General features: G+C 42.3%; 1 protein-coding gene across 2 annotated transcripts in view; it reads right to left on the bottom strand.

Moving 5' to 3' along the window:
* Positions 1 to 22,304, bottom strand: part of Fermt2 (fermitin family member 2) — an 82,660-nt gene that overhangs the window by 14,024 nt on the left and 46,332 nt on the right. The window contains exons 3-7 of one of the 2 annotated variants that reach the window (XM_005355380.2): positions 11,414 to 11,548; positions 3,261 to 3,293; positions 2,741 to 2,966; positions 2,369 to 2,471; positions 354 to 461 (exon numbers count right to left, since the gene is read on the bottom strand). In XM_005355380.2, the coding sequence (XP_005355437.1) occupies positions 354 to 461; positions 2,369 to 2,471; positions 2,741 to 2,966; positions 3,261 to 3,293; positions 11,414 to 11,548 (605 nt within the window). The remainder of the gene's footprint in view (positions 1 to 353; positions 462 to 2,368; positions 2,472 to 2,740; positions 2,967 to 3,260; positions 3,294 to 11,413; positions 11,549 to 22,304) is intronic. The other variant, XM_005355382.2, reaches the window with a different exon arrangement.

The raw sequence follows: 22,304 nt of genomic DNA, 5'->3' as shown, positions 1-22,304 counted from the left end.
TGTCCTAGCTAAAACAAAAGGAGTCTCACTATGCAGACCTAGCTGTCCTAGCTAAAACAAAAGGAGTCTCACTATGCAGACCTAGCTGTCCTAGCCTCCCCAGGGCTGGAATTAAAGTGTGTGCCAATATGCCCAGCCTCAGATGATTTTGGGAGTTGGTTCTCTCCTTTCATAAGTAGGTCCTGAATACTAAACTTGGGTTACCATGCTTGGTAGCACACATCTGCTTGCTGGGCCATCTTGCCAGCCCCATGTACCACTTCCTACACAGCAAAAACAACAGTATCAAATGCTAGGGTTACTACAGCACTCTCTTCTTCCCAGCTAAGAACCAGTCACTATTGTCACATTACCTGCAAGGCTGCAAACATCATCATCTCCTCCTCGGTGCATTCAATCTCTTCTAGGAGAAGAGCCCACTTGGCCTGCTCATAAAGTTGATTGATTCTGATAGCATCGTACTGCAGAGCGAGGGAAACACGAGCTTCAATACACAGTATTCAATACCAGAAAGTTTTCAGTGTTAAATATTCACTTTTGAGGCTTGAGAGATGGCCAGCAGTTAGGAGTGCATACAGTTCCTAGCACCCATGTAAGACGGCTCATAATTGCCTGAATTCTAGATCCCAGGGGTTCTCATATGTCTGGTCTCTGTGGGCTCCTGCACTCAAACACACCTAAATTTTAAAATAATGTCTTTAGTAGTCTCCTTTTTAATAAAATTATTTCATGAGTGTTTTGCTTTTGTGTACGTGTATACACTACATGCGTGCCTGGTGCCTGCTGGGTGCCCTGGAACTGGAGTTAATGCATGGTTGTGAGCTACCACGTAGGTACTGGGACCCAGGTCCTCTGCAAGTGCTCTAGCACCCCTTCTCCACCTTTTGAGACAAGGGTCTCACTGTGTAGCCTTGGTTGGCCTTAGCTTGCTGTCTAGACTAACTAACTAGTCTTGAATTCAGAGATCCTCTTGCCTCTGCCTCCTGGGTGTTGCCATTAAAAGCTTGCACTACGACTTTAACACCATAAATACTCATGTTTAAAGCATGACAAAAAGTGAGTATGTAATTTTTTTTCAACTTTTTATTATCAAAATGGTTAATTCTAAAAAAGAAGAGATCTATTATGTTAGATATGACTATAGATACATCTAATTTTCTATTTAAAAACGACAAACTATGACAAGAAAATCACTCAGGGATTTAGTCCAGTAAGCAGAAGAGATCGCCTAGCACGAGAGAGGATTTGATCCCTAGCACTGAAGGGAAAAAAGGAGGTTCACGCAATGACTATGTGTCTGACTTGAAGGAGGGCGCGGTGGCTCATGACTGCTACGCGGGCACTGGGAAAGCTAAAGCAGGAGGATCCTGTTTCTAGCCAAGCCCAGGCTGCACAGCAAGGCACTGTCTCAAAAACAGAACAAACCCCACAAAACTGGGTACTGATGTATGCTTGTAATCCACACCCAGAGTCAGCCTGGGTTTCATACTAAGTTCCACAGCCTATGCAGAATGGCTGGATTCTGTCTCAGAAAGCAAACACCGGATAAAGAAAGGAAAGGAGGAGGGAAAAAAGAGAAATCTAGTTGGAAAGAATTAAAACAAGGTACAAATACAGATTGATTTTAACATTATTTTTCTGACTTGCCACAACAGAACTTAGTGAGTACAAATTAATTACTTTGGGAAATACCTCACTCACAGAGAAACACACGAAGGGTAGACCCTTGGGAGGAGGAGCTATTTTAAATGTCCAAAACAGGAGGACAGAGACACTTTTGGAAAGTGAGTGTATCCATAACATAAACTGCCCATTTAATTATATTAGCGAAAAGAAACGCTCTCTTAAAATGCCACCCAAACATTCCACTCATCCCCCAACCTACAACTAAAAGTAGATATGATGTGGCCTAAAAACAAAACTCTGATAGTTCTGAACACACAGTATGCTGTACACATGTTAAACACAGAATTGTGTGAGCACACAATGAAAGACAAGACACTAGATCAGTGGTTCTCAATCTGTAGGGCCTGCATAACTGTAATTTTGCTGTTATGAATTGTAATGTAAATATTGGTTTTCCAATGGTTGCAGGCCACCCCTCTGAAAGGGTTGTACAAACCCCAAAGAGGTCAGGCCCTACAGGTTGAGAACCACTGATCAAGCGTCTTGTCTTTCATTATATGCTCATGTAATTCTGTGTATAACATGTGTACGGCAACCCTAAGAAAATACCAGATTTATTCAGGATACACACACTTTTGCTTAAAGGTCTGGGTTTTGAATATTATTCAAAACTTACAACAGTGTCTTAACATTCAAATGAGAATGGAAACAGGCAGAAAAGATTCTTTGTGATCCTTGGTACCTTTGGATTCAAATCAAAAAAGCTGTAGTACTTGAATCGGAGTAGCAAGGCCTCATTTTCCTTCACATCCTGCTCCATTAGCGATCTCGAGGAATCAAGCCACCTGAACAAATGGAGAAGAGCGCTGAGCAAAGCAAACACAATTAACCAAACACCCACCCCTACCAGGTATATTCTTTGCTTGTGCCTGTCCCCCTAAAACTTACCCATGGGTAGGCCTAGTGATGAATACTTTTTAAAATCCCAGCACTGGGGAGGCAGAGACAGACTGATCTCTGTGAATTTTGAGTCAGCCTGGTCTACAGATTGAGTGAGTTCCAGGACAGCCAGGGCTACGTAGAGATGCCCTGTCTCAAAAAAACAAAAACTTACCCTTGGTTCGTTTTTGCTTTATCAAGAAGAGCTTGAGGCTTGAACATCTTTGCCAGTATTTCTGGTGATGTTACCGGCTGACTGACAGCAAGTATCCCGGGATTGCCTTCTGACAGAGCACTGTCGCCAAACCAGGCAGAAGTTGGTGACAAGGGGCTTCCATCATGAGCGTCGTAAGTGGGCGTCATTGTTTTGCTGTAAAGTCCGGGGCTGGAGTATATGCCTCCTAGTAATGGGAAGAGACAGCTGTGAGGGGACTCGGACTCAGCTCAGTGAGCACACACACTATGGCAGGAAGCACAATGAGCCACAAGCTTCAATCTGGAAGGAAAGCTTAGCACATTATTTGCCTGCCTCAAACAGTAACTGTGCTCGTACAACAGAACACACAGTACCAAAGCCGTGATGTGATTAAAGTGGTGGCGGTTCTGAGGAGAAAGCCGGCTGAGGGAACTAGGGGATGAGGCCATAGCTGAAGCGCACAGACCAACACCGTGTGTGTGATTGTGGTGAGGCTCACCTTTCAGAGGGCCAATGTAAAGAACATCGATGCCTATAGGAAAGGAAAGAAAGGAGTTCAGAAGGCAAAGGAAAGGCAACATCAGAAGACAAAGGAATGAAGAGGAAACGGGGAAGAGGGGAAACAGACTCGCCCCAGTTGTGGGTCATGAGCAGGCGCACTAAAATCTCAGGAGCTTCAACAGGAACACAGTATTTTGTCCAATGCAGAAATGAAGCTGTGCTTTAATCAGGCAGGCTGTGATTTGGTTCATATACAGCTGAACTGGAGCCAGAGGTATCACCTCGTTTATCTAAGGGTCCCGCAGTGTGACAGGGAGAGCCACACAGTAGAGGCTACATAAATGAAGCACACTAGCAAATGATACAACACATGCTCTTTCACCTGAACAACACAATTAAGGATATCAAAGACATGTCTTAATCTGTTATATTCTATCCGGTCCTGTCCTGTTTTAGGCTGGCCTCAAACTTACGGCCATCATCCTGACTCATTTTCTGCTGCTACACTGTTACTAGATGTGGAAAGAAGAGGGTTAATAATCCACCCTCCCCCAGTTATCTAACTGAAAAATAAGCTTACGCATCCTCCTTCTCCCCACCCCTGTGTGACAGCACTGAGACTGAAGGACTTTCACTGAAGGTATCTTGTCAGCCATCCATATCTGACCCGCTATCCCTGAGTCCCATGGCAATGCTGTGGGGCCAGAGAGGAGGCAGGAGCATAGTCAGTTCTGAGGCACTGTTCTCTAGGGGTCACTGGCAAACTTAAAATCAGGACCCCGTGGAAGGGTAACGGTTCCCATCCTCACCAAAGGCAGGAATCTCTTCTCCAGCTCATCTGCTAAGGGAGTACACATAAACACAGTACAGGAGAATATTAATTCTAACTGGCAGAAACTCCTTTACTTAAAAAACCTATTTGTTGAGTAAATCTTTCACTAAGAATGTTGGAATACTGACATTTTTCCTACTATGCTGTACTAGAATTACTCAGAGCTGAGTAGTTAAAATGGATGACTCTCGTTTCCAATAAAGAAAAGTCTGTCAACAGAGCCCACTCTCCATCTACAGCCTGCACTTTACAGAGCACAGCTCCACCTGTCTAAAGATACTACAGGACAACAACTCATTTAGTGTCTCGACAAATCTATTTTCACCCTGGAGAACAAAACCGAGGGACAGAGGCTAAAGGACACGTTCTCGGTCAAGAGCCAGCAAGCTGCCGATCACGTTGGACTAGCTGGTGTTGCCTGTTCACACACTGCCTTCATGCAATACAAGTCAATCCATTCCCAACCCACAAGCGTCTGACTGTTGAGCATCTCGGGGGCAAACGGAGCTTCTGTAAACAGCTCTGTGTGTATTTCCCAATGCTGGCCGCACCGCTGGGTCAGAGGACACGCATAGTTTAGATTCCATCAGAGCCAGCTCAAAGGCTAACACTAACTTGTCTTCCTATGTGCCTGCTCTCATATCTATTTCAGGCAGAAATCAAACAGAGTGAGATGAAGAAACAGATTCAGTCAGCAACAAAATATGGAGAGATAACTTTCATAAAAAGGAAAATTGTCCAAAGAGTACTATATTCTGGGCTACTCCACACAATTCACACATGGCTCTTGGGAGGGCTGCTGTATTAGAACACAGTAAAATGACCACAAACAAAACGCTAAGGTGCAGGTGAGACTCTCGAACATAAAAACAATATCACTAAAGACCAAAATATAAAGAAGGCTCTCGAACATAAAAACAGTATCACTAAAGATCAAATTATAAAGAAGAAGGTGCAGTCTAGGCATGTTAAAAAAAAAAAATCAATAGAATAAAAGAGCTACTGGCTAATACAAGAAATATCACTCTACCATCCCAGTGTTTAAAGCATCTATCAAAGAAACGAGAAATAAAGTAACACTGAGATACTGCTAATTGTTAAAATGGTAAAAAAAAAATGTATAAAGATTTATAATACTCAACACTGGGAAGACTGAATGAAAAGGGTATATATCCATATATACTACTGATGGAGATGTAATCACAGCAACTTTCTGCAGTCCATGCGGTACAATAATACCACGCAGGTAGAGAACAGATAAAGACAGCTTTTGCATATAAAAACTTTTGAGAGCATTTAAAAGGACCTGAAAGAACTCTCTGCTTTGTGCAAAAAAAAAAAAAAATCAAAATATTGATCATTGAAAAAAATAATAAAAACTGAAGTATAATATGCAGCATATATTAGCCTTTCTCTGGGAGTCTGAGGGCTATACAGTGAGACCCAAGCTAGCCATGGCTGTGAGGCTGCATCACAATTAGAAAAGAAAGAGAAGGAAGGAAAGGAGGAAAGGGTACTGTCAAGTTGTAGTCCAAACTGTTACAACACAGTTATCAAGAAACAGTTAATTCTTGGGGGCTGTGGAGATGGCTCAGTGTCTAGAAACATCTAGACGACCTGAGTTCAGTTCCCAGAACTCATAGCTGCCTGTAACATCAGCTCCAGGGGATCCAACACCTTCTGGCTTCCATGGCCACCTACACACATGAGACACACATGCACACACAAATAAAAACTGGAAAAAAAATAAATGGCTGAGAGGGAACAGCAAAAGAATAGTTTAAAAGGGATCGTCACATTTGGCTTGGCCTATTTTGTGCATTATTTGAGTTTATTATAATGAAATTATATTCAGAGTATGACTTCTGTAATAGAAAATATGAGGCTCATTAGAACATTTTACTGACAGAAGGAAACATATATAAATATATAATCCTACTTTAGTTGGGTAAAATAATTTGAAGAAATTTTCAACCTTTAATATTTGAATATTTAATATTGTCTATCTACCTATCTATCTATATAATCTTTTCTTCTTCAAAGAATGAGGTGTTTTTTTTTTTTGTTCTTTAAAGAATAGGTTTAAGGTGCTAGAGAAATGGCTCAGTGGTTAAGAGCACTAACTACTCTTCAGGAGGACCTGGGTTCAATTCCCAGCACCCACATGGCAGCTCACAACTGTCTGTAGCTACAGGGAACTCAATACTCACGGAAAAACACCAATGCATATAAAACTTTAAAAAATAAATATAAAACAAGAATAGGTTTAAAATATTTGATACTTAAAAATTGCATCCTATGTTAATAATTTCCCTAATAAAGAAAACAGAATATTAATCTAGACTTTTTTCCTTTCCTAGATGCTGTCCCCCAGTTTTTTGTTTTTGTGTTTTTATTTTAAAAAAAAATGTTTTGTTTGTTTTTTGAGATGGGGTTTCTCTATGTAGCCCTGGCTGTCCTGAAATTGACTCTGTAGACCAGGCTGGCCTTGAACTCACAGAGCTTCACCTGCCTCTGGTCCTGACTGCTGGGATTAAAGGTGTACGCCACCACTGCCCAGCTCTCAAGAAAAGTTCCTAATAAGATAATTTCTACTTGTATAATAAATTCTGATGTTACATTTCTTTGAAAATCAACGACTATGCTGCAGAAAGTGAAAAACTGCTTTCAGTGTGTGTGGTAGCGCGCAGCTGCTGATCCCAGCACTGGGGAGTCCACGATAGGAGGACCGTCCAGAGTTTGAGGTCAGCTCTGGCAACAGTCAATTCGTGACAAGCAGGGCAATGTAGCTGTTAGAATTTATAACGTGTGTTGTCCAGACAGCATGGACTCTGATGGATACAGGTTATATATATAATAAAAATGACCTATTTGCATTGATTATAGATAGCTACAGGTTAGCCATTACAAACCAGACAGCTACGGAGAATAGAGCTGTGGGGCTTCTTCATGATTTTGTTTGCCATCCATTTCTCTACCAGAATATCTTCTAAAAAGGGAATATCAATCTGAACTACCATGGTTTAATCATGAATACCCCAAAGCCTAACACTCTGAAACCCTCTTTCTGGCCCCTGTGAGCCCTGCACACATATAGTAGGTAAAAACATGCATGTAGGCAAAACACCCACACATACATACAATTAAATAAATAAATCCCAAAATGAAAAAAAATTTTTTTTTGACTGTTGAAAAAAATTTTTTTTAAAGGTCTCTTTTAGGCAGGTGGCAGTAGAACACACCTTTAATCCCAGCACTCAGGAGTCAGAGGCAGGAGGATCTCTGTGAGGTCGAGGCCAGCCTGGTCTACAAAGCAAGTTCTAGGACAGCCAGGACTGATACGCAGAGAAATTCTGTCTTTAAAAACCAATAAACAAACAAACAAACAACCCCCCCCCCAAAAAAAAACAACAAAAACCAAAAAAGTGTCTCTTGGAAAGCTGTTCAGTAGTGTCCTTAGCACACTCAGAGCTTTCTGGAAATCAAGCCTGAGGGAAGAACTAAAGAATGACACAGTCCAGAAATAAGCAGCAGCTGTAGAGCCGTAGTCAGAGTAGAAAGGAACTAGCTAGATGTCAGGCAGGGGAGAAGATCATGAGGTCTAAACTAGAGTGAAACCCCCTCTTTACCACCCACACCCCAGGAAAAAAACAACAACAAAACAAATGACCCTCTATACCCTGCAAACTATTCCAGCCAGTTTACTTGTTGGAGTAAAGCTGAAAAATACAAATGCAGAAAGCATGGGGCCTGGGAGAGCTAAGTTTCTTCTGGGGCTATGACGAAAAACGAATAGCTAGAACAATTTCCTAGCTGGTGTGGCGGGGTAGGTCTGCAGTCTGTAGGGATGTAAGGGTCACCCCTGCTATCTGTGCGAGATCAGAATGGTCTACACAGCAAGGTCCACTCAACTGAAAGACAAAACCAACTTGCTGGATCAGGTGAGGACCAGTAATTACAAAAGACCATAAAGAAAGAGATGGAAAAAACTCAGATTTGGGTGACTGGAGAACTATCTATCTCAGTGCTAAGAACACTCGCTGCTCTGTTCTTTCAAAGGACCAGGGTTCTCCAGCACCCATGTTGGGTGGCTCACAGCTTCAGAAGATCTGCAGTGTTCTGGCATCTGTGGGCATTGCACACACATGTCCCCGCCTCCACCTACATAAAAGGCTTCAGAACTCTGGCCACAGACACACACCAGAGGCTCCCAGACTTACATAAAAACATGAAAAGGAGTACGCACGTGTTTATGCTCTGAGGACATTACCAGGCCTAAAAACCCTCCTTTTGGTTGGAAGAGATCTTCCCCTGCTATCTGTTAAGACTGGGTGATCTTTGAGGCCACATGTAGTCCACGTCTATCCTGGCTCTACAATTCCTTCATAATTTGTTGGAGTGGCTGACAGAACTTGGAAACTCTCTCACTACATCACTAACTCCTAACAACAGGAGCCCATTCAGGCTGGATGGGAGACACACTACAGCATCTGTGACCTCTCTGGGAACTCTTCACACACCTGGGTAAGTTCACCAACCTGGAGGCTTAATTACAAAGGTACAATGATTCCTAGTTATCACCAAGGGTTCATGTGACTGTTCAACAGAGACAAAAGGGAGGAAGTTTGGTTCCCAATGTAGCAGCATTAAGAAGTAGCAAGACCCTGAAAAGACAGGGTCGAGGATTGAGTTTCTAAGGTCACTGGAGCACCGCCTTTAGAAGGAAATGATATAATGCTTGTAGAATTCTGAGAAGTCTTCTCTGAGGGAGTTGATTTAAAAGTCTAACCCCTGAGTCCTACTTTGGTATCTTTTCCTTCATGCATGGTGATGTATGTCATCAGACTCAAGATCCTTGAATCACCACCATGCTATCAGCTAAAGAAATGGGTTTTATGAGCTACTAGCCATGGGTATTTCATAACTCTAACAATGCTCAACTCAGCCTCCAGTCCTTTTCCTTCCCACAAGAAGTCTGGGAGGTGTGGGTGGTACCAAGGCTTTAATCATCTAGTTGGATTCCCTGATAAGCAGTCCTGAGGGGCTTTTCAAGCGCTACCTCATTCGCATAGACTCGGGGCCATAGAAGGTGCTTGGGTGCTTGTTGTTGCCATAACCTCCTTCCTAGCTTTTATTACGAAAGTTTTATTTAGGACCTCAATCAGTAACACTGGAGAACCAAAATGTCTTCTTAAAAAATGACATCACAACTCTTTTACCCACCCATTTCCTCCTCCAAAATAATTAGAAGTTAATTCAATAATCTTTCTAAAATATATTTTGCTCTGTAAGTAATTCAGAAACTAACTCCTCTTTAATACACTAGTAACTTCATTGACTTGCCATCACACACCCTCCCATTATGGTCTTGAACTACTCTGGAGGCTTCTCCCCCAAGAACTGGCTCAGCTGAACTATCTAACTTTTGTACTTTGCTTTTACCAAGACGATCTTTGTTTCTGCCATTTCTGTACATTATAATTCTGATCTCTGGCACCTTTATAATCTAGGCACTAAGGAGGCAGATGCAGGCAGATCTCTGGGTTCAAAAAAAAGCATGGTCTGTGTAGAAACCCTGTTTCAAATCTCTAACAATAGCAGGATGTAGTGGCACTCGCCTTTAATCCCAGCACTTCAGAGGGAGAGGCAGGCAGATCTCTGTGAGTTTGAGGCCAGCCTGGTCTACAGAGCAAGTTCTATGACAGTCAGGGCAACACAGAGAAACCCTGTATCCAAACAAACAAACGACCCAACCAGACCAAAAAACAAACAAAGCAGACCAAAAAACAAATAAACAAACAACTCACAAACTAAATTTCTAAACCTCTAAAACTGAATATTCCCTGAGTAACATTAGTCTCCGAATTCCTATCATGTTTTCTAATTCATTTAACATTTATGTATAACTTCTTTAAATATAAAAACTGTTTTTCAAACAAGCAACTTAAGAGCAGTAAGTGCAGCCGGGCTGTGGTGGCACATGCATTTAATCCCAGAACTCGGGAGGCAGAGGCAGGCGGATTTCTGTGAGTTTGAGGTCAGCCTGGACTACAGAGTGGCTTCTAGGACAGCCACATAGAAAAACTCTGTTTTGGGGAAAAAATAAAAAAAAAAAAAGAGCAGTAAGTACATTGAATTGTTTGTATTTCTCGAATTATAGCCAATATATAAATATTACCAGAAAACATATTTTCCTAACTGTCTTGTGCCATAATCCCAACCTCCTTAAAACGTGGGTAGTTACATGTCTACCTCAACAGGCTGGGGGTAGGAACCCAGTTTTTATAGGTAAAGTGCATTGTGGAGGTGCAGACAAGGTGTGGTCTGCACCTCATAAATGTTGGCTTTATCATCACCACACCAGAATTTAAATGGCAGGAATGAATTACACCAGTAACCTGAGTTACAACGCCTGCAGCAGGGAGGGACCCGTTCTAGAAATGGGTGGTCAATGGAAATGTGGCTGCCATGATATTCAGACGTGTTCGTGTTCAGATGAAAGAACTATGCAACCTCTGTCTTCCAGTGACACATCACTGCCCACTTGCCTGATGTGTGCCATCTGCTGAGCAGGTCTTGGTAGACAACAGAAAAACGGGGAGACTCTTTTTCTGCAGGGAATGCACAATTATTAGGGTAGACAACTCCATATATTACACAGAAAGGTCTTAGTATAGGAGAACACCTAATCCAGCTTGGGGAAGGGAGCAGTAGGAACACGAGGCTGCTTCTCAAAGGAATGACTTTAAAGAAAAAGGCAGGGATGCCAAAGACCAGGACATGCAAACCACGGAAAAGGTCTTCAGTAATTAAGACTTTAGAGATTAATGTGTCAACAAAAGAGGGATTTGTTTTTCACAGTCTACCTGTCAAAAAGCTTTCAATTTTTACAAACGAAAGAACTGAGTCTAGTCGGGTAGTGGTGGCGCCTTTAATCCCAGCACTCAGGAGGCAGAGGCAGGCAGATCCCAGAGACTTCTAGATCAGTCTGGTCTACAAAGCGAGTTCCAGGACAGACGAGGTTGTTACAGAGAAACCCTGTCTTAAAAAACCGAAAACAAAACAAAAACAAAGACCTAAGTCAGTCCAACTATGGAACTATCCTTTTCAGACCTGAGCAGAGTACTAGGTTCTTCTTCACTGAGTCCATTATTAACATATGATGGCCAGCACACGAGAGGACCTGAATGACACTAATACGGCTGGGGAAAGCGGTTGAAGGGGGCTGGCCCACTTCTCCCGACCTGCATGACCCACGTACCCTTACCAACACACAGTGCAGGCCCTCACGCCCTGCCTTTGTTTAGCCAGGGTCTCACCTGATCCAGGAGTGATAAGCGGTCCTTCCAACTCAAGCGCTTCATCTTCAGACTGGTCATCTAGCTTTTTCTTTTTCTTCTTTGTGGGATCTCTGGGTTTTTTTAAGAGAGAGAGTTCTTCAGGGTGTCTTATATCTGTTGAGAAATGGATTAAGTAAAAGGAGTTAGTACAATAAGTTTAGTCTATTTTGAGATGTGAATTTGCCATTTCCTTCTGTGAATGCAGATGTCAGCATTCTGCCCAACACTGACACCACACAAAAGAGTGACAGATGGCAGGCCAGAAATCCCCAAAAACTACAGTAAGAGAATGTTTGGCTAGCCCATACAAGGCGCTGGATTCCATTCCAGCACTGGAGGAAAAGAAAGTCTACCCAAAGCATTAATTCATTATTAGCTATCAAGTATAGTGACCGCAGAGCAGACAGAGAATCCACTAGGGCACAGAAGGAAAAACCCACTGGGGAATGATGGTTTATGCCTTTAATCTTTTTTTTTTTTTTGATTTTTCGAGACAGGGTTTCTCCGTAGCTTTTTGGTTCCTGTCCTGGAACTAGCTCTTGTAGACCAGGCTGGCCTCGAACCCACAGAGATCTGCCTCTGCCTCCCGAGTGCTGGGATTAAAGGCGTGGGCCACCACCGCCTGGCTCCACCGCCTGGCTCACGCCTTTAATCTTAGGAAGGTGGCTGTAAGTGACTTCAAGGTCAGATTGGTTTACTTATCAAGTTCCAAGTCAGTCAAAACACGTCTAAAAAAACACTTTCCAAAAGCTAGAAAGAAAATTCTAGAACTTTTCTTCATATACTCATTTTTATTTAAGAATTTATATTATTTGGCATCAACCATTCTCAATGTCATAAGGTACATAAGGTACATAAGGTACACAAAGCATATGTAATAGATTACCTTAACAAACAGTTATTTTCTTTAACTTTATATGTATGGGTATTTTGTCTGCATGTATGTTTGTGCACTGCCACTGTGTGGGTGCTGGGAACTGAACCCTAGTGGTCTGGAAGAACAGTCAGTGCTCTTAGCCTCTAAGTCATTTCTCCAGACTCAAGCTGGTATTTCTAACACATTAGATACAGTATACGCCATGTTCCTGAATTGCAAGGCTCAACATTATCCCTCACCCCAAATCAGTAGGACCTCAGTCAAGTCCCCTTATGGTGAGAGAGAGTTGTGTATGTGTGTATGCACACGCCTGGGAGTGTATGTGTGAAGACCAGCGGCCAGTCAACATCAGTTACCTTCTTCAATTGTTCTCTAACCTTTTTCAACATAGTATTTTTATTGACTATTGAGAATTTCACACTATGCACCCCAATCACACTCACTTCCCAGTCCCTCCAAGTCAGCCCACCCCACCTGCCCCTACCAACCCCCCCAAAAAGTTCAATTTGTGTTGCCCATGCACGCCTAGCAGCCAGCCCCTTAAAGAAAACTGGGTCCTTCCCCACCTGCACTCATGCCAGAAGCATCAACAGTGGAGAACGACACTTCACCATCAGTGGGGTTAGGTTAGGGGTTGTTACAGAAATGTTCTGTCCCTCTTTCTCAACTGTGAGTCTTCAGTCATCCAAACCACTGCAAAAGTAGCTTCTCTGCCCCTTATAGTCAGTGGGTGCATGGACCACGGCCATCTATGTGGTCTCCAGCATTACTATGTGCCACAGACCTCAGCATGGTCTTAGGTGGCAACATAGACCAAGGACATCACATGGCCTCTGGTGTTCTGCCTTAGTTTTTAAAGACAAGTATCCCACTGAACTTGGGGCTTACTGACTGGCTAGGCTGGGTAGCCAGTGAATCTTTGTGACCACCGGATCCAGGTCCCAGCACTGATGTTAAACGTGTGTGCCAGCTGGGCGGTAGTGGCGCACGCCTTTAATCCCAGCACTCGGGAGGCAGAGGCAGGCAGATTTCTGTGAGTTTGAGGCCAGCCTGGTCTACAGAGCAAGTGCCAGGGCAGGTTCCAAAGAGAAATCCTGTCTCGAAAAAACAAAACAAACCAAACCAAACCAAAAAAACACCAAAAAACCCACATTAATTCTTAATGAATTGTGGACCTATATCCAACAGTGGAACTAGAAGACCCAGGTTGCTTAGAAAGGGTAGTGGAGTTTGAAGGAGACAGTCCCCGAAAAGATTCCGTACTTGAACATTTGGGTCCCAGCTGGTGACGCTGTTGGCAGAGGCTGTGGAGCCTTGATGAAGGCCTCTATCACTCTGAGGTGGCACTCACAGAGGGCTTTGAGGGTTTACAGCTTTGCCCTACTTCCAGTTCACCCTCTGCTTCACGTGTGTTAAGATGTTATCAGATAGCTTCCAGCACCTACACCCACCAGGCCTGCTGCTTGCTGCCACACCTCCCTGTATGATGCACTCTTATCCCCCGGAACTATAAGCCAAAATAAACACTTGCACCTGTAAGTTGTTTTTGGTCAGCAGAAAAGTAACGAATACAGATGCAAACCCTCCCATCCCCACGCATAACCTGCCTTTGGGGCTGGAAAAATGGCTCAGCAGTTAAGAGCTCTTGCTGTTCTCTCAAAAGCCCCACATTTAGCCCCCAGTATCCACATTAGGTGGCTCACAATCACCTCTAACTCTAGTTCCTGGAGATCTGATGCTCTCTTCTGGCCTCTGCTGGCACTGGCATACATGTGATACACATACACACATGCAGGAAGATACACATAAGATAAAAATTCATAAATCTTCCTTTCTAATTCTGGTTCCAGGAGAGTTAATACCCTCTTTCGGCCTCTGAGGGCACTGTATACATTTGGTACAAATGCATGCAAAACATACATACAAATAAAATAAATTAAAAAAATTAACCAACCTGTTCTTTGAAAGGTACTGTTCAGAAAATAGAGAAGCAATATATATATATGTATGTATATGTATAAAATATTGCAAGCATATCTCTAAGACTTGTATTCAAAATATGTGAAGAATATATATATTTCCAGAATAAGGCCACTGGTCTAAAGACTGGGACAAGTTCTTCATCAAGAATGGCCCAGCCGGGCGATGGTGGCGCACGCCTTTAATCCCAGCACTCGGGAGGCAGAGGCAGGTGGATCTCTGTGAGTTTGAGACCAGCCTGGTCTACAGAGCTAGTTCCAGGACAGGCTCCAAAGCCACAGAGAAACCCTGTCTCGAAAAAACCAAAAATGGCCCAGAAGTACATGAAAAGATAATGAATTAGCACCCATCAAAGAGTTGTGAATAAAATTATCCCCGCCAGAGCAAGGCACCTTCAAAAACACACAGGCTGGGAAGGGTGACATATGGAGGGCCATGTGCAGCTGGAATGGGGAAGGAGAGAATATGTGGAATTGGTCGTCGGTTTCTTACAGTCTAAACACACAGTGAACACACAACTTGGATATTCTCCTGTCTACCCAAGAAAGTGACAATCACGACCACAGCAGCTTTATTCACAACGTCCACACTGCGAGTGATCCACACGAATTCACTGGAAGCAAGGCTCATACAATGGAGCCCGCTCATCAGCAGAAATAACAACCACTGACACATAATAGAGTGAATGAATCTAAATTAAGTGAAAGAAGCTATTAAAAGAAGAAAATTTGTGATTAAAATCTTTGATTCCACCAATAAAGTTCCATAGAATGCCAACAAATCTCAGTGAGGAAATCTGAGAGAAGATGGAGACACACTGAAGCAGGAGGATGGCAAGTTTAGGCTGGCCTGAGCTTTAGGGTGAGTTCTTCAAAAAACCAAACCAAACACTTCGAAGTTTTACATTTTAAATGGTTTTATGGTGGTGGCATCACAATCTACTTAATTAAAAAAAAGGGGGGTCAGATAAATAAAAGGGGAGTGCAGGCTTTTAATCTCAGCACTGAGGAGACAGAGAACTCTGAGTTCAAGATCAGCCTGGTTTACATAGTGTGTTCCAGGCCCCCCAGAGTCACCTAGTGACGCCCCGCCTTAAAAATAAAAAGGCCAAATACAGAGAGACGGAAAAGCCAAAAAACAAAGAAGAGGGCAGAGAGCAGAAGAGCGCAGGCTATGACGACTGCTCAATCCCAGGACCCTGGTCTTACTACTCGTGCAGTCTTCCAGCTTCAGGGCTCACAAGACTGTAATCTTTGACCAACTAGAATGATTTGGGAAGCTCTTTATTTCAAGGAAACAAGACACTGAGATCTATCATCTGGCTGAAGGACTGAAAGACACAATTTTTTAATTTAAGATTTGTTATATATAGTGTTTTTCTGCATGCCTACGTGCCAGAAGAGGGCATCGGATTTCATCATAGATGGTGGTGAGTCACCATGTGGTTTGCTGGGAATTGAAATCAGAACCCCTGATTGAACAGTCAATACTTTTAACCTCAGAGCCATCTTTCCAACCAGAGAGACACAATTTAAGGTAAGAAACACACAGCCAAATTACCTGAATTCAAACCCCAGATCCATGTTCACTGGAACTCAGGGAGGCTACCCAGCCTGCCAGAATCTGGGCTTTCTTTATCAACTACTATAAAAATTAAGGGACAAGAACTGTTTTCTCTTAAGACATTTTACAAGCCTCGTTTTGTCCACGAGACACACATTCCCAACTCCAATGGATACCCTGCAAGTGCAGTGGTATCAAACTCTACAGTGACTATAAATGTTTCTTGTACAGACATACCTGTAAGAAAGCATACTTCTAAATAAGGTACAGTAAGAAATTAAATGGCAACCAATAACAAACCAGAAGTTACTAGAGAGACTCTAACAAATAAAAGTTACATAAATACAGTGTTGCCAATATCTGTGTTTGTTCTTCCTGCGGCATCTGAGATGTTTCAGGAGCCTGGGGAAAGGGCAGACACACTGTACAAAAGGTGATTTCCCGCCAGTGACGCAGTGAGACTTACTGTGCTGCTCAGAGGGTACAAAAATTACAGTTGTCGCCGGGCGGTGGTGGCGCACGCCTGTAATCCCAGCACTCGGGAGGCAGAGGCAGGCGGATCTCTGTGAGTTCGAGGCCAGCCTGGTCTACTAAGGGAGTTCCAGGACAGGCTCCAAAGCTACAGAGAAACCCTGTCTCGAAAAAACCAAAAATAAAAAAAAAAATTACAGTTGTCAATTTCTGGAATTTTCTTTTAGATAATATAGAATTGGGTCTGACAACTGGTAAATGGAATCTTGAGAAGTGAAACCAGACAACGTGGGAGAATCACCTCATGTAATGTTTTCTTCTAATTGTAAAAAAATATAGTCGTGGTAAAAATTAAAAATAGAAAAAAAAGTATGATTTATGTTTTCTTTTCTTTAAGACGAGATCTTGCTATGTACCCTGACTTCCCTAGAACTCACTATATGTAGCCCAGGCTGGTCTTGAACACAGAAACCTGCCTGCCTCTGCCCCCTTTAAAATCTTATTGAAGCATAACTATGCAGTAACTATACAGTATTCTCTGTAAATATAAAGACCATTTCTTCTAATACTGATGCCATTATAAAGAATAACTCTGTCAACACACATTTTAATCTTTTCCGCACCACATTTCATCTGCAATTCATATTTGTGAATTACTGGATTACTACCAGAGCCCATGATGATTCTAAGGCAAAAGTGAGACAAGAAGGCATGTATCTAATCTCTGTATGTAGCTGAGGATGACTTCACTCCAGGTCTTCCTGCATCCGTTACCTTCTAAGGGCTGGATGATGGCAGGGATGACAGCTACTTGTTAACCTGACACAATCTAAAATTACTCTGGTTTCTCTTCAGATTGCATACTTTTTTCCCCTGTCTCTTTAAAACTGCCTGCAAAGAGGGTCTCAATGAATGACTGTCTAGATCAGGTTGGCCTACGGATATGTCTGTAGGGGAATTTTTATAATTGACAAGGAAAGACCCAGCCCACTGTGGGCAGCACCATTCTCTGGATTGGGGTCCTGGAATGTCTTATCTGATAGGGACTTAGTACCTAGAATCTATAAAAACAAAACAAAAACTTAAAACAGTAAATGCCTCCCTTAAATCATCCAATCAAAATGGGCAAATGAATTCCATAGAAGACATATAGAGAGGGCTGGAGAGGGGGCTCTATGGTTAAGAGCACTGGCAGCTCTTCCAGAGGGCCTGGTTTGATTCCCAGCAACCACATGGCAGCTCACAACTGCCTGTAACTCCAGTTCCAGGGATCCATTGCCTTCTTATGACTTCCATGGACATTGCATATATGGAGTACATGGACATACACAAAGGCAAATCATACACATATAATAAAAATGAAGGGGCTGGAGAGATGGCTCAGTGGTTAAGAGCATTGCCTGCTCTTCCAAAGGTCCTGAGTTCAATTCCCAGCAACCACATGGTGGCTCACAACCATCTGTGGTGGGGTCTGGTGCCCTCTTCTGGCCTACAGGCATACACACAGATAGAATACTGTATACATAATAAATATATATATATATTAAAAAATAAATAAATAAAATAAAATAAATAAAAATGAAGAATAAAAAATTCTGAAGGAGAAATAGAGAACCAATAAATACTTTTTAAAAACATTTAACATAGTGGTCAAAGAAATGCAAACAAAAACTACATTAAAGCCTGGGCAGTGGTGGTCCATGCCTTTAATCCCAGCACTTGGGAGGCATAGGCAGGTGGAGCTCTGTGAGTTCAAGGCCGCCCTGGTGTAAAGAGTTCCAGGACAGCTAAAGCTGTTACACAGAGAAACCCTGTCTTGAAAAACTAATAATAATAATAATAATAATAATAATAATAATAATAATAATAATGCTAGTTGGTGGTGGCTCACACCTTTAATCCTAGCATTCAAGAGGTAGAAACAGATAGATGACTATAAGTTCGAGGCCAGTGTGATCTCTAGAGTGAGTTCTAGGACAGTCAAGGCTACACATAGAAACCCTGTCTCAAAACCCAAATCAAACCAAACCAAACAAACAAAAACCAAACCCTACATTAAAATCCAATCTCACCCAAGTGAGAATGGCTATCATCCAAAAACCAATGTGGGGCTAGAGAGATAACCAGCAATTAAAGAGTACTGGCTGCTCTTCCAGAGGACCCAGGTTCAATTCCCAGCACCCACATGGCAGCTCATAACCATCTATATAAATCCACTCCTAGAAGATCTAATACCCTCTCTAGCTTCCTTAGGCACCAGACAGACATGGTGTACACACGATGCAGGGAAACACATCCACAAAATAAAAATAATTGAAAGAAGAGGACCCTTATTAGTACTGGTAACTGTGAACCAGTACAGACACTATGGAAATCTGTGTGGAGCTTTCTCTGAAAACTGAAAATAGAGTTATCATCCTGACCCAGCTGTAACAGCCTGGGTATATACTCACAGGTCTTTTAGTAAGTCATCATGCCACAGGGATGCCTGGACATCTATCTATGTTTACTGCTACACTATTCATTACATCTGAGATTTGGAACTAGCCTAGATAATCACCAGGTGAATGGATAAAGAAATTGTGATATATAAACACAACATAATTCCATTCTGCTATAAAAAATAAAATAAGGGTCATTTTCAGGAAATTGAATAGAACTGTAGATAACCATGTTAAATGAAATAAGCCAACTGAAGACACATATTCTGTTTTCTTTCATAATCAAAATCTCTATATTTATATACATATATATGAATAATATATAAACACAAACATACAGATGTGTGTATGAACATGAAAGCAGAAGAGGAATATGTGGGAGAAAGAAGGAACTAAAAGAAAGTGGGAGAGAAAATTAGGTAACGGGGGAGGAAAAGATAAACACTGCATTTAGTGAAATCTAGATTTAGCAATATGGGCGCACTCATACATGAACGTGTGTGTGTGTGTGTGTGTGTGTGTGTGTGTAAAGTCATGAAAACAAAAGGAAGAGATTATTTGCAGAGGAGAGACAAGGGTCAGCAATGGGGTGGAATGTGAGTAAAGTACAATTGTACACATGTAGGAAAATGTCATATGAAGTCCAGTATTTTGTACAACTAGCAATACCAATTAAAAGAATATAGCATATTTCAGCTACATAACTACAAAGAAAAAAGAAAGGTTTTTTTTTTTTTTTTGAGATAGGGTCTCCCTCACTATGTAGCCCTGGCTAGACTGGAACTATGTGGACCAGGCTAGCCTTGAGCCCATAGAGATCCTCCTGCCTCTGTCTCTGAGTGCTGTGATTAAAGGTGAGCACCACCATGGCTGGCTCTTCATTCTTACAGTCTCAAGGACGAGCATTAACTTGTCGTTACATGTGGGTTTTGGATCTGATGTATCACTAGTCTGACTGGGTATGTTTAGACACCCAAATGTATTTCAAAACAACTTTCTGACCTTTACTCTTTACTTACCTGATTACTACAATGTGAACATGTGGTGTGTACATGTGTTCTCATATTGTGTGCTCATGCATGGTGTGTGCATATGCATGCGGAGGTCCTAGGCTTATGCTGGGAATCTTCTTCCGCCATTTTTCTGCTTTATTTATTGAAGGAGAGTCTCTACATCATTAGCCTTCCCAGTCTCGCATAGGTCATTTACCAGGCCCGCCCAGAATGCAGGGGGTTCTGTAGATCCCGAACTCTAGACCTCTTGCTGGTGCAGCAAGTGCTTTCCACAGCTGAGCCATGTCCACAGCCCCATATGCTTTTTAACATCTGAGACCTTATATGGTAGTCACTCTTGATCGTCACTAGTTGTGGTTTGAAAGAAAATGTCCCCCAAAGGAAGAGGCACTGTTAGGAGATGTGGCTTTGTTGGAGTAGGTGTGGCCTTCTCGGAGGAAGTGTGTCACTATGAGGGTGGGCTTTGAGGTCTCTTGCTTAAGCTTTGCTCAATGTCCCAGTCTATTTCTGGTTGACTTCTGATCAAGACGTCACCAGCACCATGTCTGTCTGCACGTTGCTACACTTCCCGTCATGATAATAGACTGAACCTCTGAAACTGTAAGCAACCCACCCCAACCCAATTAAATGTTTGTTTGTTGTTTTTTTTTTTTTTAATACGCCTTGCCATGGTTAAGGTGCCTCTTCATAGCAATAGACAGTAGTAAAGCGCTCCTCTGGTCTGTATATCTATGTATGAGGACATCTCTGGGGAGGACTAACTAAGGAGGAACTAGCTGCCCAGAGGTGGATGGCACCATCCCACAGCCTGGGGCCTGAGTGGAATGAGAAAAATGAAGAAAAGTCTGCTACACAGGCACTCTTTGCCTCCTAGTGCTCGACATGTGATCCACTCTGCTCCACCATGGACGAAATCTCTAAAACTGAGCTTTCTTCCCTTTAAGCTGTTTCTCTTGGGTAAGTATCACAGTCATGGTGACATTAATACACATAAATACTTAGGAACTGCACAATTCTCAGGGCACCCTTGGATTTAAGTGTCATCGCTGCCATGTCTGGAGAAGAGAAGAAAACTCCAAGCTGAGCTGGAGAGATGGTTCAGCAGTTAAGATCATACACTGCTCTTGCAGAGGACCCAAGTTCAGTTCCTGTATCCACATGAGGCAGCTCATATCATCCTTAACCCCACCTCTGGCCTCTGAAGGAACCTGTACTCATATGCTCATACCCTAAACAGATAGACAGTACACATAATTAAAAAAATAACTCTTTTAAACAAGGAATTTCATACTTCAGTACTGGGGGCAGGTTGTTGTTGGTGGCAACCGCCCCCCCCACAGTTGTTTCCCCTTAGAGAAGTTACACTAGTTATTATTGGATGACAGAAAATGAGTCACGGCTGAGCTGTGACACATTTCCACCACCTCTGTGTCACTGTCCAGCTGGGCGAGGGGGTCAAGCATGTCATCTCAAGTCTTCTCAAGGTTTTCTGGAATGTTTCTTAGGTCCTGAGAATTTCAGCACAGCACAATTCATACACTGATATTTTTGTTCCTAAGTCATTTCCTGTCCAGCTCATAAGTCAGCAATGAATGTAACTAAAACAACAGCAAAAATTACTATTAACTAACTTTTCAGTCTGCCGTAAGCGGACACAAGGCTCTTGACCAGCTGGGTAATGCAAACTGCTTGCCACGTCAACGTAGTAAACCATATGCTTGGGGACCTTGCTCTCCAGCACTCTTGGGTACTCAGCCCTCCCTGTAGCTCATTCTTAGAAAAAAAGTTCTATAGGTAAGGCTTTTTTTTTGTTTGTTCTTTGTTTTTTCAAGACAGGGTTTCTCTGTGTAGCCCTGGCTGTCCTGGAACTGCAGACCAGGCTGTCTTCAAACTCAGAGGGCCGCCTGTCTCTGCCTCCTGAGTGCTGGGATTAAAGGCGTGTGCCACCACCAGGCTCTATTCCTACTTCTAAAGTACTTAGAAGCTTAGAGGAGCTCATCTCATTTTCCTGGTGACTGACAGTCCCATCCTCGATCTGCACCAGCCATCGGCTGCACATGAAACATGACTATGCGATTTTCATTTTATTGTAACGATCTGATACCCTCACACAAATATACATACATGTAGAGAAAACACCAATACACATAAAATAAAAATAAATTATTAAAAAAATCTAAATTAAGTAAAAGAGTGGAACTAGAGAATAATAACACTACAAGATATGAAATGTCAGACAAACATGATATCTCACTGAATAATATTATTGTGTTCATGTATATCACACATGTGTACATATACATACACAGAGAATTATAGGGGTCTAGGGATAAGAGCTAAGAAATGAGCATGCAGAAGGGTGTATAAGGAAAATAATTTTAGATTTTCTTTAAAGAAACCTTTTCTTGTGAGTTTCTGGTTAAATAAGTATAATATAAGTGTCTATGTACTTGTTTTTACTTTTCCAAAGGGACACGTAAAGACGTATCTGCCTGTAAAGAGTTTTCCAGGTGTGTGTGTGTGTG

Source organism: Microtus ochrogaster, chromosome 17 (assembly GCF_000317375.1).
Source record: "Microtus ochrogaster isolate Prairie Vole_2 chromosome 17, MicOch1.0, whole genome shotgun sequence".
NCBI classification, from domain to species: domain Eukaryota; kingdom Metazoa; phylum Chordata; class Mammalia; order Rodentia; family Cricetidae; genus Microtus; species Microtus ochrogaster.
Note: the sequence above shows the minus strand (reverse complement) of the source record. Positions and strands in the feature narration are given on the sequence as shown.